General features: G+C 37.0%; 1 protein-coding gene and 1 pseudogene across 1 annotated transcript; both read right to left on the reverse strand.

The window, feature by feature from the left end:
- Positions 1 to 7223: 7223 nt before the first annotated feature.
- On the reverse strand, positions 7224 to 10158 carry LOC140781925 (rust resistance kinase Lr10-like). The gene is given in 4 exon segments (XM_073128234.1): positions 7224 to 8513; positions 8516 to 8601; positions 8820 to 8843; positions 9310 to 10158. Coding segments are annotated over 4 exon segments (1869 nt in total). The 5' UTR covers positions 10067 to 10158; the 3' UTR covers positions 7224 to 7511.
- Positions 10159 to 12405: 2247 nt separating this feature from the next.
- On the reverse strand, positions 12406 to 16360 carry LOC140781949 (rust resistance kinase Lr10-like; annotated as a pseudogene).
- Between the last annotated feature and the right edge of the window lie 3374 nt (positions 16361 to 19734).

Consider the following 19734-nt stretch of genomic DNA (forward strand, 5'->3'; position numbering starts at 1 on the left):
CAACTGATACATCAACAATATAATCAATTAGCATACTCTTTAGTCAATGGCAAGGTCTCTATTAGACTATCATGCTCCACTTGTTCACCTCGATTTTTAGAAAAGAGAAACAAAGAGGTCATGAGCTAAAGGCTCAATGAATTAATTTTATCATGAATCAATGATGTCAAATAGAGAGTAAATTATATATTCAATAATATAAATCAGAAAGTATAAATGAGCATATAAGCATGTCATCAATAATATTAGATGTATAACAAACATCATTTCATGACTGATCCAAAATACAACTTTCAACAATATATAAATAAATCTTTATGTAATATTATCATCATAACACTTAAATATAACATATATGATACATGCCGACCTTGACCATGTTATAATGTCAAATGTAACCATATCTGAAGCATGATGACTACTCGATAATCATATATATAAAATGAAAATAGAATCATATGAAATTCTCAATATCACAATCATCACCATCATCTAAGGATAACATCATCATACTAGATCACTATGCATAGTCAATAACTAGTACCTAATCTCATCATCTTTCCCGTAAGCTCAAAACATACCCTATCATATGCTAAAAGTATTTTAGTTATGATTATACTCAGTCATACACTAAGGGTATATCAATATATATCCATCTAAATTGAGTACCCCACCATTTAATAAAAATCACATGAGGGTAACTCGTCACACACATGCCCTAGCAAATGGTAGGTGTCCGATTGTCTATGCGCACCAAACTCTCGGACATGGGCTACGAGATATCGCATATCAGCGACCATAATTATCACATTAGGCACCCCTAACCTTGCGCCTATTAGGGTACCCTCATACTTTTTTTATCAACTTTTCTATCAATGAGATTTATAAATTTTTTCTATATGATAAATCATATGGATATATCTAATAATATAACAAGTTAATGCATATTAGGAATTTAGGTGGAAGAGAAGTCAAAAAAATATGATGCGATATAATCTCCAATCATACATCGATCACATGCATACTCAAACTAATTTATCACATACATACTTCTACTAGTCTATTATATGTATACTCATGCTAGAGATCATCTCGACATAAAGTCATAACAGTATAGTCATCTCCAATTATCTCTATATATCAACAACATATTCATATCTAAGATCAGTCTAATTAAATAAATAATAAATATGCTCAACTAAAATTACTTCTATATAAGATAATCATGATGAAAACTAAAGTAGAATGTATATACATATAAGTATAATATATTTTAATATGGGAAAGCTCTTTGAGAGGTAAGACTACTCACCATAACTGTAATTACTAGACAACCAGCTTTCACGTTTGCTACCTCCTCATTAGCAAGGTCCACGGGGTTTTGAAAAGCGGTTGGGATCTAAAATTATTAATGACATATAACGTTAGTCTTTACACTAATTATAATTAATTCGACTAAAAAGATCATTTCTCATTATAATTACTTATTATTAATTCATCCTAAATATCCTATTTAATTTATAATCGATATTTCAATATCATCTTTTTAGTAATTACTATGTTTGTTTTATTGTTTATCAATTGTATGTATATAATGAAGTTTAGAATCTGTTTATTACTTGATTCATATTAATATTTATTAGACTGATACAACCACCTATGTATGTGTACATACAGACCTATTTGGATTAAAGCATACTAACTCAATTTACAATATATACATATATATATATATATATATATGTATGTATAATATCTACTATATTGTTCTTATAATCAACTTGATTAATCTCTATAGTAATATATCTAACTAAACATGATATAAAAATTATATGATATGTATTTGCTAATCATGGCATCACTAAATTAATTTATGGAATAACTATAATTTAGATTAGCTATAATAATTAAATGATTAATTAATCTGTTAAACAGTGCTGGGCTCGGCCCAACACTAGCACAATTATAGTGCTCAGGCCCCAGCACCATCATTGCTACAGAGAGTTGGGCCGAGCCTAGCACTATTGCAGCCTAGGAGCAGTAGCACCAAGAAGAAGAAGAAGAAGAAGAAGAAGAGGAAAAGGGGAGGGGGAGTTGGGCCGCTGGGGAGGGGAACGGCTACTAGTGGCCACTCAGCGGCTAGTCTCTCGATGGCGGCTCAGCCCTTTGACAACTCTGAGAGAGAAAGAGAAGATTAGAGAACTAGACAGAGAGAGAGAGAGAGAGCTAGAGAGAGGGGAAAGCCTAGAGAATAAGAGAAAAGAAAGAAAGAAAAATTAGGGGGGGGAGAGCGGGATGGTCACATGGTGGCGGTAGAGTGGTCGGTGGGCTCAGTCTCGCCTCCACGCTCCGTAGTGATGCCGATCGGTGGAAGGCTCAGTGGGGGTGCATGGCACCTCCATTGAGCCTTTGCATGTAGTGCATGCTGGGCACGAGGCCGGCTGCGTGGCCAGTCTCGTCATAACCAACTATTCTCATTTTTCTTCTTCTTCTTTTTTTTTTGTTTAGCTAGCTTGGGTTATTATACCGGGTATTGATAATAAGCTAAAATTTTGCCACACGCCTTATTTTCTCCTTTCAAATTCGGTTTTCTTTGAGAATAGAGAAGGAAATGTAGGAGAAAGTGATAATTAATGAATTAATGTAAAAAGAATGGAGAGGTTATTGCCATCCAAGCGACCTGGACGTCTGGCCACTCGCTCCTGCCGCTGAGAACGCTCCTCTAGTAAATCCCTCTCTGCTATCCCTGCGTTCTCCACTAGTTCCACATAAGTCAAGTTCCTCGCCATATTTACCTTTTTACGGATCTCAATCCGTAGCCCCATCTTGAATTGCTCAGCTCTGGCAGCATCATCTAGTACAACTCTAGGGCAAAAATGAGATAAGGTATTAAACCTTTCCTCGTACTGAGCTATAGTCATATTCCCTTATTTTAACTGGGTAAACTCCTGTGTCAGCTCAACTCGGAGGGACGCTGGGAAGTATTTCTGGTCAAAGGCATCTGTGAACGCATTCCATGTGATGTACTCTCCCATAGGCCGATCTGGAATCAAGCGCTCAGTGGCCTTCCACCACTCTTCCGCCTCCCCACGGAGAAGAAAAGTGGCGAAAGTCACTTGCTGATCCTCTGGGCACCTGAAAGTAGTCAGGATCTTCTTCACGTCCATAAGCCACTGGTTCGCCTCCATGGGATCAGTCGTGCCACTAAACACCGGGGGATTAAGCTGCATAAACCAGTTTAGTGGCCACGAAGACCCCCCTCCAGCTTGCTCGGCTGGGGTAAGATGCTCGGACGATCCACCCAACATGTTTGTCCTAGCCGCCGTCGTGCGTTCGCGAATCAACTCCTCAATGAACCTCTCTTGCTGTTTGACCAAACGCCCGAGGGCCTCCATGCTGCTGGCTAAAGCATCAACGGTCGGCTCATCAACTGGAGCAGAGGCTTCCTCAAAAGCAGTCGCACGGATCGATCTAGTGCGTTTAGGCGGCATTCCTGTTAAGTTCAAAATAATTTATAATTTTCAAAGTTACACCTACATGTCTCTAACATTCTTATGTCCAATCTATCATGGTCTTTAAACTTCCTAAATTAATATGTTGACTGTACCCTAGAGAACTTGCCGGATTATGGTAAACCTAAGCTTTGATACCAAGTTGAAACACCCACTTCTAAAAATCACGTGTTTCTCACGTGGAGAAATTTCATGTGATTCTCACGAGACCTGTCAGTGAAATGATCTCACAAAGTATCTAGATAAGTCTAAAAATACCATAATAATTGAGCAAATAATCCAAAGTTACAATGTCATAGGCCTTAACAAGCCTCTAGGAATACAAGTCCAACACAAATTTTAAAACATAAATACCCTCATAGGGGCCAAGTCTAACAAGAAATAATAGAATAAACAAATACTAAAATAGATGAATGAATCTGCTATTCTTCAATATCCGCATCCTCCATAATCAGCTTTGAAATATTTTCACCAAAATAGCGGTTGTATGAATTAAGTTTGATAAACAATAATGGATCTAATAATTTATAAATAAAATAAACATAAGATTAATGGACTTATAGACTAACTATCTTGTTGTATGAATTAAGTTTGATTTTCTAGGTCCAAAAATATTATTTGTCTTAATTTAAAAAAAAAGTCATTTAGAGTCGTTTACAATGTAAGTGTCGAAGATAACTGAAAAGACTAATAAATTCAAATACCTAATTTAATTATGTATAAATCCTAATTTTATTAATAACATGGTTGAAAAAATTAAAATAATTACAATTTATGTAGCTAATAGAATTTAAGAAAAATATAACATACTAATAACAAATAAATTAGTCTTAGGGTTAATGGTTGAGCTGGGCTCAAGGCCCAACAAATTTGGTGAGAGAGAGTGGGCTGCAGACCTACCTGCAGCCCACTAGACTAGAGACAGTGGACTGGGCTCAAGAGCCCAGTCCAACAGAGTGAGGAGGTGGGTTACGTGGGCCTATCGCAACCCACCTGTTTCTAAGGCGCACTAGGACTGGGCTCAAGGGCCCAGTCTAGCAAAGTGAGAGGGTGGGCTGCGAGCCTACCGCAGCCCACCAGACCGTAAGATGGTGGACTGGGCTCCAGAGCCCAGTCCATTAGGGTGAGGAGGTGGGCTACCCACAGCCCACCAAAAACTAAGGTGGTGGACTGGGCTCTAGAGCCCAGTCCACCGAGGCCTTAGTAAAGGTCCGAGGGCTTGGGTTGCAGCCCACACCACAGCCCAGAGAGAGAGCGGTGGGGGTTGGCCCAACCCCCACCTTCTCCTCGTCTCCTTGCTAGAGAAGAAAACAGAGGAGAAAGGGTGTTGCTGTCGGTGATCCCCGTCACCGGCAGCCCCTAGCTCCAGCAACTCCTCCCCAAGTCGACTAGGTCGACTTAGGTGCAGGAGTGATTTGAACCTTCGGCCAATGCGTTCGGAGGGTGAGAATTGAGGAACTCCATGGCCGGCGGCCATGGAGCTTACCGATTCAGTGCTAGGTGGTCTCAAAGCCCTCATCTCGAGTACATACCTCTTTCATGTAAAGAGGTGGGTCAGTCGAGGCTGACGAGCGAGGCCACCATCGCCGATGGTGGCCGCTTGTGCCAAAGAAACTCGACGGTGGGAGGCGACATGGCATCGCCTCCCTCGCGCCCCGTGGGTACCCAATTTGGGTACCCACAGCAAGGGGCTGAAGCAGGGAAACTTCCCAGACCGATGGGTGGTCGACCCGAGGTCACCGGCCGACGAATTTCTCCAGTGAAGGCAGACGTAAAGAAATTCCTAATTACACATGATTAACTAGGCTATTTTTAAATTAAATTAAATAAGGGATGGAGGCTAACCTGAGGATTGAGGTGAGGGAGTTTTGGTTGGCTGTCGGCGCTCTGTTGACTCGCTGCCCGCGATGAAAGCTTCGGCGGCTTGGGAGAGAAATGAGAGAAGGAAGAACGAGAGAGAGGAATTTCAAAAAGTGAAAAAAACCTAGAAGGTGAGGGGGGAGGGGGTTTAAATAAGGATGAGGCGGAGAGGGCAGCGGAGTGGCGTTAGCTCCACTTTGGCGCACTTCTCTCCCACCTCTCATAACTAACTGCGAGTGATGGGGGAGGAGGAAGAAAGAGTCAGCGCACACGCGAAGTGCGTGCGCTGTGGTTAGAGTGCACGCGCATGGCGCGTGCACTGAATTTTTTTTTTTTTTTAAACACGGGTGTTACATCCTAGCTTCAACAAACTCAAGGTTACCTTCAGGGCTCCAAGCCTCGATGAGGGTTGACTTCAACCTAACAGTATTAATGGACATATTAGTGACAATTTTGCCAACTAAACAAATGTTTGGTTTCCTCATAGGGATGATGTTGTCTGTAGCAATAGAGATAACTTCATTCATTTTGTCCTCGGTAAGAAGTTTATAGAACTTCTTTAGAAGATCAGTGTTGGTAGCATCCATATGGGCCGAGGTTGAAGGGAGAGGTATTGAAGTAGAGTAGTGCAAATAGAAGGGAGAAGAAGTGCAAGAGATTAGATGTAGGGCACGAAGGAGGTAAGGGATAGGGGAAGGGGAAGGGAAATACCCTCTAGCGAAGGGGGAAAACATAGCAAGGCTAATATGAGTTTCTTTATTCTTCTCCTCATGTGAAGCCTCTTATTCTTGCAATCGGAGTAATTGGTAGCCATGATTGGCTGCCAATCTTTGTTTTCCACTTCCATTTCTTTTATTACTGGATATATATGGTTGACATCAAAGGCTACAACTTCATAATAAAAATTTCTTCCAATATGGGTTACAAGTAAGTTCATTGCTATTATATAGTATGTTTATAGAGAGAATGAAAGATAAATAAAAATAATGGAACGTTAGAAAATAATCTTTTTACCTTGCGTTACATGCACAAAAAATTAAAAAGAAAGAAATGAAAACCTAGATTATTTATTTATAATTAAGCTAGAAAATGTATATTTGAACCAACTTAGCTAAGAACTAAATTATGTGCGCATGGCACTCATATGAAATCCAATAAAAATCACTGCCTACACATATGGTGGGATTAGAATTGTTCAAACATATTTTTGGACTCAAAGCTCGCTCAAAATTAGCTCAGATTTTTTGGTAAAACCCATCTTGTAACCGACCCAAAAACTATTCAGTCGAGATGGATCCAAAACCCATAGCCCAAACTTAACTCATCGGTCAAACTAAAGGTTCAACCCACAAAAATACATAGAAGAAGAAGATTATCTAATTATTTAAAATAACATTTATGTATTTTTGTGTGAAACTTTAGGAGGGGCTACTTAATATTTTCGGCTTGTGCCCCAAAACATTTTGCCCAGGATACCATATTACAACCAATCCAAAAGTTTGACATCTTCCTATATATCAAATACATATTCATATGAGATTACATAACTCGGAAAAATATGAATATATTGCTATGTATACAAATGCAATACAGTATCTAATATACTATCCGTAAGGAATGGGTTAACCCGTCCCTTGACTTTGATGTCTCGCTGAATTCTCCTTAATATATATATAGTGCTCTTCCTTTTATGTCAGCAAGTTTAGAATCAGCATGCAATCCAATGGGATTGTGTCCATATTCTCACGCGCATACACCACATAAACAATCCAAAATTCTGTTAATACCATAATAGATGACCAATTGATCCTAAAGTTTTGACATCGCCATATATAATCAAATACTTAGAGCTTACATAACTTGGAAAAATATGAATATATTGCTATGTGTACAAATGCAATATAGCAAGGACAAAAACATATACTTCAGCACAAGTAATTGTATATATGTAAACACATATCGATATGTAAATTGAGGCGCCTCAACTTAATGTGGAAACTAAGATCCAATTCGAACGCACATTAAACCGATTAATCTAAATAGTGGTGTTCATCCAGACAGCCCAACTAAAGCTTCTAGATTTTCTTGCATTGCCCAGCTCAGTCTAACCAAAGAATGATCATGGGAATAACTTGATTCTTATACTTCATTAAGAATCCTGGTACTATCATGACCAATAGAGGACACGAAAGGTTTGGGGGGCATCTGCAAGCTTTGCAACTCACCCACCAGCATCTGCATTACTCTTGTCATGGATGGTCTCTCTGTTGGATTCCATTGTATGCACCACAATGCCACAATGGCAAGTTTCTTTGCAATCTCTGACTCACTTTCTGTCATCGCTATTTCCAAGCCCAGATCTTGCCCATTAACTAACTGGTCATAGACCCACTCTGGAAAATAAATCTGATTCTGATTCTCGATTTCTGGATCAGCATTCTTTCTCCCACCCACCATTTCTAGCACCAACATTCCAAAGCTATAAACATCAGACTTGTAAGACACTGTCCCGAAGTTTCTGGAGTACATCTCTGGTGCAATGTAGCCCATTGTTCCCCTAGCTGCAGTCATCGTAACAATGCTCTGATCCCTTGAGCATAGCTTTGCGAGACCGAAATCAGAAATCTTTGGATTCAAGTCGTAGTCCAACAAAATATTATGGGGTTTGATGTCGAAGTGCAAAATGCGTTGATTGCAACCTTGGTGCAAGTACTCGATTCCTCGAGCAATTCCAAATGCTATCTGCTGCAATTTTTGCATCCTTAATGCTCCACGAAGGCCATTAGAATCTCTGGAGAAGATGTACTTCTCTAACGACTCGTTGGACATGAACTCGTATATAAGTGCATGAGTTGTTCCTTCTGAACAAAAACCCAGGAGACGAACCACATTGACATGGTGACTTCTCCCAATGGTCGCCACCTCATTGATGAATTCTTCGCCATCCCCCTTGGATCTCTCAAGCATCTTAACTGCGACGGGCACTCCATTCAGTAATTCGCCTTTGTAAACACTCCCAAATCCACCTTGGCCCAACTTATTTTTGAATCTTTTGGTCATCTTCTTGACTTCTAAGAAGGTGTACCTGGTGGGCTTAGTGATTGTGTATGTCGAGAGGAATTTTTCCACCTTCAGACGTGTTTTTCTCTCTCTCTGTCTGATTTTGTATAGAGATAGAGAGGAATAATCACCAACAGCAAAAGTAGAACCAAGGCAGAAGCAGATGTTGCTATAGTGAAAGAAGGAAAAGTTAGAACATCTTTTTATACTGTCATGTGAATTAAACTCTCATACATGAGGAGAGAGAGAAAGAATTTATCATACTCTGCACTAAATTCTATTTCCAAAGGAGAAGTTGTAAGTGCGCAAAATTATCCCTATAATCGTTCAATTATTTATTGCCCTTTTAATTCAAATTGTATGCTTTGAAGTGCAGAAGGACTTTACCTGCGATGAGCTTGACATGTGAACCTGCAAAATTCAAGCATGAGAAAAGTCAGAGCTTCAGAGGGTTGCCTAGTTACAAATTTATTTTGTTCGCTCATATTGCAAATTGCCAACTCTAGATAAAAGAAACTAAATATAAATACGACCATTTGGTTATACATGAGTCACATTGGAAAAAGAAAATAATTAATAATGACAAACTAATGTATGACGCAAAAGCAATTAGCAGAAGTTCTATAATCAAATTCACAAAGCAAATCGAAAGTTCAGTGGCATTTAGCAAAGGAGAATTTCATTGTATTGGAGAAGGATTAATCTGGGGAAAAAAGAGCCACTTTCTTTGGATTAAGCATCAAAGTAGCCCGTTATAGATACCTAACTGAATGCCATTTGCAGCTTTCTTTACTCTGAAACATTTGATATGCTTAACAAGGAGAAGGAAATATGATTAGATAGGAGGGATTAACAAGCAGGAAATTGCAGGGGTTACCATGAATACGCAACTCTGTCCTGCAGAATGCTTGGTTACTTGCTGATCTAAAACCGCAATCCTTTCCTGCTGCTTCACAGGCTTGGCATATATGTGTGATGGGAGGAACAGACCATGAGAGGATCGGATCGCGATATTTCATGAAATCATTCACTCTTTCTCGCAAAGTGTTTCCATAATAATTTGGAGATCCAAAGGGAATTATATGACCCTTTGAAACCACCATGCAATCCGAAGGGAGTACACTCACGTCCGCCTCTGCGTCCACGGCATAAATGAACTGATTTGCACTGCTCATGCATTCGATGGGCCCAATAAGATCATTCCCACTACTTGTGTTGCCTTCTCTTGGACATCCCAACAAGCTGAATTCTTCATTCACCCTAGGTTGATATACCGTGGTTGTCAGGTTGATGGAGCTAAGGTTTTGAAGCGCGCAGCGTGGCCACGAGTCCCATAACTTGATAGTGATTCCGCCATTAACATAGTCGATCGCAGTCACGTTATAGGGGCCTAATTGAGGTAGGACTAGGACGGTGTCGCTCCCCGAACACGAGAGCTCCATGCCTGGAGCACCACAGATTGGAGAACGCGATTTAAGTCGGAAGGGGTACCTGATCTTGAGGCCGCCTCTTCCTCCGCATCTTGAAGGCGGGCAATTCTTGAAGAAGTCTTCGTCGTCATTTCCAAATGCAGTACTCTTGCTTCCGGCACAGAAGAATAGAAACAACAGTATACTGGCAAGTACTTTAAACATTGTGATGGAAGTCTATGAAAGAGGAATGCGACGGAGTTGCAGGTTGAAGGAAAGTATTAAGTTTGGAGGGAAGGATGACCACAACTCATCGTATCATCTGCTACTTTAATTGGTTGGTCAAGAATTAAAGAATTGTCTTCTCCCTTGACAAAACTCTTGGCATCAGTCATGTCTGGCTGCTTCACTTGGAGAAGACTAGTAAAAGTCTATCATGCTTAATCAGTTAGTCTGCTGTGATTAATGCGTCAGCTTCAAAAGAGATGTGGACTCTACATATGTAATTAAGAACTTATCTCATAGATAATTCAAAGAACGTCAATAGCAAGATGACTATCAATCCAGATGCTAATCTAGACGAACCAATTCAATAGCGCGGGGAATTAATGAAGCAGAATTGTTATCAAACTAGCCTATATATCTACCCTTTTTTTCATCACACAGAAAATTAAAAGGAAGAACTTTTTGCAGCTTATAGTACGGAAATCCATGCTGAAAACAACAAAAACTAATCAAATCTGTTATTTAGTCTTCTATTTCTGCTTCTCCACGCTTCTGGCATGAAGTTAGTAAGTGTTAATTTTACTTGCATAATTTCCCTGGTGTCCTAAACACTTGTTGATTTAAACATGACATTACTGACACACATTTAAACAAAGTATTCTTTATCAAAAAGTCAATCTTTACATAAAGACAACCGATCACCACCAATAGACAATATCAATCGTATCAACCAGCAGGAAAATTACATCTCTTAAGGACCATCCATTCCTTCGGTCGTTACACTTTAATTAAGTCTTTTATAAAAGTATTTGATTACTTGTTAGAAAATATGTTCTCAATTAGAATGCTAAACAATAGCTAAAATTGGAAACTCAAAAGCACACGCAAACATAATATTTTTAACGTGAAAAAATCCTTTATAAAAAAGGAAAAAAATCATGAATCTCTTCTCCAAGATCAAACCAAGTACTATAATAATCAGCAATTACAGAACACTTACAGGCATAGTTCCTAGTTTCGGCCGATTTCGGCCCTACTGCAGCTACTGCTGGCGGTTGCAGCAGGCTCCTGACAACAACTGCCAGCAATTGCAGAGAGAGAGAGAGTGAGAGGGAAAGAGAAAGAGAGAGAGTCAAGGAGAGATAGAGTGTGTGTGTGCAGGGAGAGAGAGGGAAAGATAAAACGAAAGAGAGAGTGAAGGAGAGAGTGGGATAGCTTAGACTAACAGTTAAAGGAATAGAAAAGAAGAGATAGAGGAAGAGAGATTTTTATTTTTTAGGCTTTATATGTGATTAATTATTATTTTTTATTTTTTTATAATTTTTTCTAAATTTTTAGAAACTTCTCAATATTTTTAAATAATATTTAGAATTTTATTTAATTAAAATAGTCTGATCCGATACAGGCGACCGATACGGTCAATACTTATCTTTTTTCTGAACGGTCGATCCCAATCCCGATATCGATTTTTGGAACCTTGCTTACAAGTCATCCGTTACTATCCACAATAATATCTAAAATGATTTGCTTGACTTGACTTCTTAGTACATCATTTTTCATACTTGGTACCCTAATCTTAGTGACCTTCAAAATTAAAGACTTGCCTTTGTGACCCTCAAAGCAATAGCAAACGCAATCTTGAATTATATAGAGCTCCATCAAAATATGGTATAAAAATCTCACCATTCAACTATTCCAACTTCGCTCTCTCCCAAAATATTTTCAATAACCTCTAAGAATGCCTCTATTTTTTCTTAAAACTTCTTTTGTATAGTCCCAAAAAATAGGCTCCTCAAAAGCCCTAATTTAGTGCCAACTCGGACTAAAAAGAGGAATATTTTGCTCTCCGTTCAAACAGATTAAATCTCGTTCAAATGTCTAAGTGTTTTCAGTGTATCTTGTTCAAAAGCCCTTCCCATATTGAGAATATTTTGCTCTATGAAAAATATTTTGCTCTCTAAAAAATTCTGTTTGAACAAAATCAAATCTTGTTTGAACAGATTTCCAACAAAATTTTTGCAATACTGAAAGAGCTCCAATTTTGATCGCCAAATAAAAAAGATTGTATTATTGATCTTGATAATAAATCTAAAGAACTTACATCATGAAAGACATTGCTTTCTCACACATTTGTCAATCACAAAAAACTAACACCTTATATATAATTTAGTGCATTATCAAAATGTTAATCACCAGAAAATAGAGTCAAATATTCACTAAGTTTTGATCCACTACACTAACAAATTACACTTTGATATATCATTATTCATGATCCGAAAGATCCTCCTGCTCAGAAATGATTGATAACCGCTCAAAAATTGACTTCATGGGTGATAGCCTCATAGAGTTTGGCTGTGAAGAGGAAAAGAAGGGCCTAATCGCATTTTCAAGCTATCAGTGTTACCTTCCAACATCTCAACAACTTTGCTCATGGAAGGGTGATTTGCGGACTTCATGTATCCCAGTATAGTTATCTATCATGAGCTCTTCTGATAACAACATTCCAAAACTATAAACATTATAATTGGAGGATATTACACCAAAACTTCTAGACACCAATTCATGAGCAATATATCCAATGGTTCCTCTTGCTGCACTAAGGGAAACTAGACTGTAATCCTTTGGATATAACTTTGCAAGTCCAAAGTCAGAAACCTTTGAATTGAAATTATGATGTCATGGACCAGATCTGGAATGATCCATTTGTAGAATGATCCTGAGATTTTGAGGGGTAGTAATTTCGGAAGTTCCGAATATAATGACTTTGGAATAAAGTCAATTAGAGATCTGGATGAAAAGTTATGGTTAAAATAGTGAAGCAAGAAATTATAATGTCATGGACCAGATCTGGAATGATCCATTTGTAGAATGATCCTGAGATTTTGAGGGGTAGTAATTTCGGAAGTTCCGAATATAATGACTTTGGAATAAAGTCAATTAGAGATCTGGATGGAAAGTTATGGTTAAAATAGTAAAGCAAGGTCAAAGTAGGGCAGAACAGTAATTAGCCGACATTGTGGCGATCGTCGGTGGGTGGTGGAGGACCGTTAAGTACGGTGGTTGCTGGATCGTCGGAGGGTGGTGGAGGACCGTTAAGTATGGTGGCTGCTGGAGGAAGATGGTGGCTAAGGTTTGGATGCTTGAAAAGGTTCTACAGTTATGATCTACTCCTATGAAGATAAAGATGATCTAATAGCTACGATAAAACGGTAAATGCAAGGTAAATAAACTTAACTTAAGTCAATATTCATTCAATACTTTCATTCGATGATTATCAATTAAAGCTACATTCCACATATTTATAGACTAACCCTAGACTGATTTTCATTAGGATTTGCCTTATTAGCTTATATTAAAGATAAATATGACCTAAAAATAAATATAATTTATCTAAATTAGCATTTTCTTACCTTTCTCGAAATATTTCCTCGTTCTTACAAAGATAGAGTCATAATCTAGAAAAGCCTTGAATATGAAAGTTGTAGATCAGGACGTCTTCAATCTTCTCCATATAGTTTTGTAATATTCGATCAACTGATGAATATTTGCATAATATTTTTCTTAAATTGCACAGGAGTTAATTGAATTGAACTTAGGTAATTAAATAAACTCTAATCTACTTAGACTCTAACTAAACTACATAAGCATAATAAATAAGGTAACTAAATTTAATCCATCAAGCCCAATGTCCCTATGATGTGATCTGGATCGACCCGGATCGCATCAATCCACCATGCTTCTGTTCACTTTATCCTCAAGGTGTTTATGGTAGTTTTCTAACCTTCGTTCTCTCTCAAACTTTATGTCGTCGATCTCGTTGTGCGTCCCGTCTATCATGTGAAAGGGGGCCCTATGGTGATTTCTTTTCTAGGGATTGCTGGTTTGAGCCATAGTCCGCCTTAGTCGCAGGTGGCTCGGGCCAAATCCTAGCCACGAGTGATTCGAAACAAACTATAGCTATAGTCGGTCTTGCCATAGCCCTAGGCATTGTCAAATCAGAGCAAGCCCTAGCCATTAGCCGAGGTGGATTTTTAGCTAGTGGCATGTCATCATCTAGTGGGGCTGGGCCTTGAGATGCGCACTCAAGGGGTGCGTTCGCTCCAAACTCTAGGGTGCTTCCATACCATCGGTTCGATGCACTCTTGTTCGACCATCGTGGTGTGCGTGGTTTCTCCCGTGGTCAATTTGTGAGTGGGTTGTTCTAACATGGTCGATGGCACAAGTGGTGCGGGGTGGTACTAGGAGAACTTCTGTTAAGGCCTGAAATGAGTCCTTGAGGATGGTTTGGATTGAGTCCTTGAGGGCGATTTGTATCTCCTTCCACTCGATGAAAAATTCTTAAAAAAATGCTTTTGCCCACACCGGCAGCTCATCGTTGATAGTTGTTGGTGGTGCTAAGGAAATCTCCACAGGAAGAGACAAGTTCTTGGTCTTCCATGGCTGTGATCTCCCTAGGTTAGCTTTGGATCATGTGTTCATTATTGTTCGAGGAACATCGGCTCTGATACCAATGTTATGAACAAAATGTGGAACGATTCGTTTGTAGGATGATCTTGAAATTTTGAGGGTAGTAATCTTGGAAATTTCGGATGTAATGACTTTAGACTGAAGTCAATCAAAGATCCGAATGAAAAGTTATGGTTAAAATAGTGAAGCAAGGTAGAAGTAGAGCAGAATGGTAATTAACTGATGTTGCGGCCGTCGTCGAAGGGTGGTGGACGACCGTAAAGTAGGGTGGCTGCTGAGGAAGGTGGTGGCTAAGGTTTGGATGCTTGAAAGGGTTCTACGGTTATGATCTACTCCTATAAAAATAAAGACGATCTAATTGGCTACAATAAAACGATAAATGTAAGGTAAATAAACTTAACTTAACTTAAGTCAATATTTATTCAACACTTTCATTCAATGATTATCAATTAGGGATGCACTCTACATCATTATAGAGGTTAACCCCAAACTGACTTTCATTAGGATTTGCTTTATTAGTTTATATTAAAGATAAACATGACCTAGAGATAAACATAACTTAGCTAAATCAGCCTTCCTTATCTTTCTCAAAATATTTCTTCGTTCTTTCAAAAATAGAGTCCTAATCTAGAGAAGCTTAAATATAAAAGTTGTAGATCAAGACGTCTTCAATCTTCTCCAAGTGGTTTCGTAATATTCGGTTGATTGGTGAATATCTGCAAAATATTTTTCTAAACTACGCAGGAGTTAATTGAACTGAATTTAAGTGATTAAATAAACTCTAATCTACTTAGACTCTAACTAAATTACATAAGCACAATAAATAAGATAACTAGACTTGATCCATCGAGCCCAATGTCTCTATGATGTGATTCGATCTGACCCGGATTGCATTATATGATCTATGAGAATATTGTGTGGCTTGATGTCAAAGTGCAGAATTTGCATATCATATTCTCAGTGAAGATAATCGATGTCACGGGCCACACCAAGGGCGATATCATTAACCTTCTCCCAAGTTAATGGCCGATGACTCATTACTTTCGCGGAAAAAAATATACTTGTCAAGTGACCCAACCCATTAGGCATGTACTCATAGAATAGAACCCTCTTTGAACCTTCTGAGCAAAGCCCAAGAAGTTGTACTACATTTATGTGGTGAATTCTACCAACAGTGTAGACTTCATTGATGAATTCTTCCCTGTCGAGCTTAGAATTTCCCAACATCTTAATGGCAACATAGTGGCCACTTAGCAGAGTGGCTTTGAAGATAGAGCCAAAGCCTCCTTATCCTAACTTCTCTCTAAAGTGGCATGTAATTGCAATGAGGTCGATATAAGAGTATCTCAATGGTGTGAGTGGTTGCTGGTTTCGCAGAAACTTCTCTATGTTGTCGATGGAAACACGTGTACTCCAGAATCTGTACGCCAGGAAAATGTAAATTGATAACAGTGCAAAAACAAACTTCGCTAATACTAAAAAAACAAAATCATCTTACTTGGTCATTGCAAGTAAAGAATTTAACAGGTTGTAGTATGATACAAACCAATACATAAATATAATTTTCTCCAACTAATTATCATATAAGCCCACATTTCTTCCATACCTGTCAACATAACACTACAATCTTTCTGCTCTAAGAGCTATAATTTTGATGAAGAAAGAGGAAGATGTGCCTAAAAACATAATTAATGGGTGGCAATAAAAATACCCAGTGATCAATTTCTTACGAAGCAACTCTTGGTAGAGAAGACAAGGAAAAGAAACTTCCTCAATGGGCCTATTAATTCTCTTGGAGTCATTTGTTTCCTCTTTCCGTTTTGACATCACTACCCAGCTAACCATCAACTATATAAAAGAAAGAAGAGATCCTTCTCTTAAAAAAGTAGAGAGTACGAAACTTGTATAAAAACTCATCTTGACAATGGAACAAAAAGCTAAGATGACGGAGCAACATAAGAACATGTTGAAAGTTATGGAACGACTCAAAGAAAAATATTTAAAGCTTTAAAAATATTTAGATAATACTCACTTTAACTCAAATCACTTGATAAAATTTAATTTTTAGAAGTTAATATGTATAAGAAAACTACCCTTATAGAAAGTATACTTGAAAAAGTCAAGTATCTTGATTATGAGTAAGTAAAGCTAAGATTGCACTCTGGCAAATTCAATATAGGGTCTAAAAAGTTGAATCAACTCCTTGGATCTCAAAAGAAGGGAAAAAAAGAAGGGCTAGGAAATGACGATAAAAGCTCACATACTTCTTCTCGGAAAATACGATGTAATGTTTTCATCCTTCGTTTGTTAAATCGTCTTGTGACAAGTATTTTGCATATTGATTATGATAAATATTAAGAAATCTGTAAAAATGTGTAATATGGATGATAGAACATTTAGAAATGAATCTAAGAGTAAAATTTATATTTCTACTTGTCACTATTGTGGGATAAAAAAATTATGTGAAATCAATGTGTTTCGCTATTAATAGTAGGCCCTACTTGTCACTGTTGTGGGATAAAAAAATTATGTGAAATCAATGTGTTTCGCTATTAATAGTAGGCCCTACTTGTCACTGATGTGGGATAAAAAAATTATGTGAAATCAATGTGTTTCGCTATTAATAGTAGGCCCTTGGTGACACAAAACACCTACTTACAATTTTATTTACGCTTCTAGTAGATTTAATATTAGAAATAGTGTGTTTGATTATTATGGCATACTTTATGTGTTTCATTATTTTGGTAATAATAGGGTTGAGAATATGAAGAATAGAAAATCAAAGTTTAGGAGAAAATCCAAGCATCAATCTTCAATTTTTAGCTCTATCAAGAAAGCTAAATCCCTTGTTGAATGATAAAAGAAAATAAAGTTGACTATGATTTGGGTAAGTAAAAGTAACCTCACAAGTCATAATGCCCCTTTGAGGTGATGGATAGGTCCGGATTTTCATATATATCTTTTTCTTGAAACTTAGCCTTGTATCTTCTTTTTCCTTTTCTTTTTAAAATAATATATTGTTTCAAGATTTTTTGCTTTTGCTGTTTTAGGTTTTCTTTGGACTTTGTTTTATCAAGTTTTTTAGTGTTGCTGTTACGAACTAGATTTGGACTGATCCGGACATAATAAAATTATAAAAATTTAGGTGGAGGTAGCCTCTTGAGTTAGGGTTCTAATAGCTCTAATTTCACTTAAATAGGAGGTGGGGATGAAAAGTTAAAAATAAAATAATGGAGATAGGTCAGAGAGGGCGGAACGGTAAATATCCGACGTTGTAGTGGTCATCGGAAGATAGCGGATGGCCAAGGGTGATGATGGATGGCCGTACTGTAAGGTGGCTGTGGCTGCTAGAGGTAAGAGGTGACTAGGGCTTAGAAGATTGGGATGTTTCTCAGATTTATCCCAATGATTAATGATCATTATCAACACATGTCCACCCATATTTATAAGAGTAAAATCTCTAACGGATCGGATCCATATACGGATTATTCAATTTATTTAAAATTTAAAATAATAAGTAAAGCTAAGTAACTAACTTGACTCGACTTAACCCATGTTGTCAGATCGTAACAATTGCCCATTTTAAGAAAAAAAAACTAAAAAAAAAAAAACCTTGATGCATTTTTATAGATTAGAGTGACTAGATTAAGATTATGATAAATTTTAAATTATCCCCCGATTATTCTTAAAATCAAACTACCCTCTAAACTTTCATTTGTATCACTTTTCATTGTATAGTTTTAAAATTATTAATTTTTTCATCTAAACTTAACAGAGGAAATATAAATAATTATAATTTTTCTCTGATATAAATAATCTTATGGTTTAAGTAAATATGAAACTTATACCCATTATGATAAATTTTTATATCATGACTATATATTTAGAGGAATATATGCATATTATGAGAGATAAAAATTAAGATTTGAGGTTGTAATCTTAGATAGGTGTGCATAACTTGTTTTAAATTTAAAGAATAAGAAGCTGTGAGTAAATTTAAATGAGAGGAAAATGACAATCATATCCTTTTAATATTTATTATGTGGAAAAATTCCCTCCAATAATTTTTAAATTTTAATTTCTACTTTCTATGTTAAATTTAGATTAAAAAAATGAACAGTTTAGTATTAGTATAAACCATACAAGGTCAAAAGAATACAAATAAAAATTTAGGAGGATAGTTGAATTTTAGGCAAAACTATAAGGAGTCATTTTTTGAGTTAGTCACTTATACTTGCATCTTATATATTTGTTTTTAGGTGATTTGTTCACATTCCAGGATTCTCATGCCCTTTTTTCTTGGATCATTTTGGTTATTGTGAAATTATTTTAGTGTGTACACTTTTTCAAGAGTTGACATCTTGATAACTATGCAGTCAGCTATATTCACTCTATTTGACCTATAGATTTAGTGTTATTCACACTGTGATTATATACAAAAGAAAAGATCAGTGAAAAAAGTCATCATGTATTTATTGTGAAAGCCATCTTATTTATGTCTAATTCGGCATTGTTCATATAGAAGAATTAAAATCTATTGTAAGTATTTATTTTTTAGATGTAAGAAAGTGGCTACATATTGTGTGTATGAAAGCTGTAATTGCACCTATATTATATATAAAAAAAGAAGTCAAACTACACTACTTGTGTGATGATGAAGTAAGCTCCCATTTGGCTACAGCATAGAGTTCTCTACTTGGATTGGTTTTCTTTTTTTGTTCTTTTCTTAACTAAGTGCATTACTAGACTAAAGTATGAAAACACTACTTTAACTCTATTGGATGACCTGGTGTGCATGAACCGTCGAGAGCATAATATGTACTTTAATTATAGGTACACATGTATCTCTTCACTGTGAACTACGTAGAATGTGTAATATTATTTCATAAGTATTTCAAAGTCCTAAAAGTGCATCAATAAGAAATATTGTTGGATGAGAATTCTATAATCTTAAGTTGACTTTTAAAAATGAAGATGATTCTTGAACTTTGTGATACATAGCCAGAGGAAGATGATGGCTCTACTCCTCGCGGATCCAAACGTAGATTATTTAATTTATTTAAAATTTAAAATAATAAGATTAAATTAATTAACTAATTTAATTTGGTTCGACTTGATTAGAATGACTCAACTGACTTTGACTCTTTTGGTCGGATCATAGCAAACACTTTATATATGATTTAGTGCATTATCAGAATGTT

Source organism: Typha latifolia, chromosome 2, assembly GCF_019914945.1.
Source record: "Typha latifolia isolate L0001 chromosome 2, TyphaL0001v2, whole genome shotgun sequence".
NCBI lineage: Eukaryota > Viridiplantae > Streptophyta > Magnoliopsida > Poales > Typhaceae > Typha > Typha latifolia.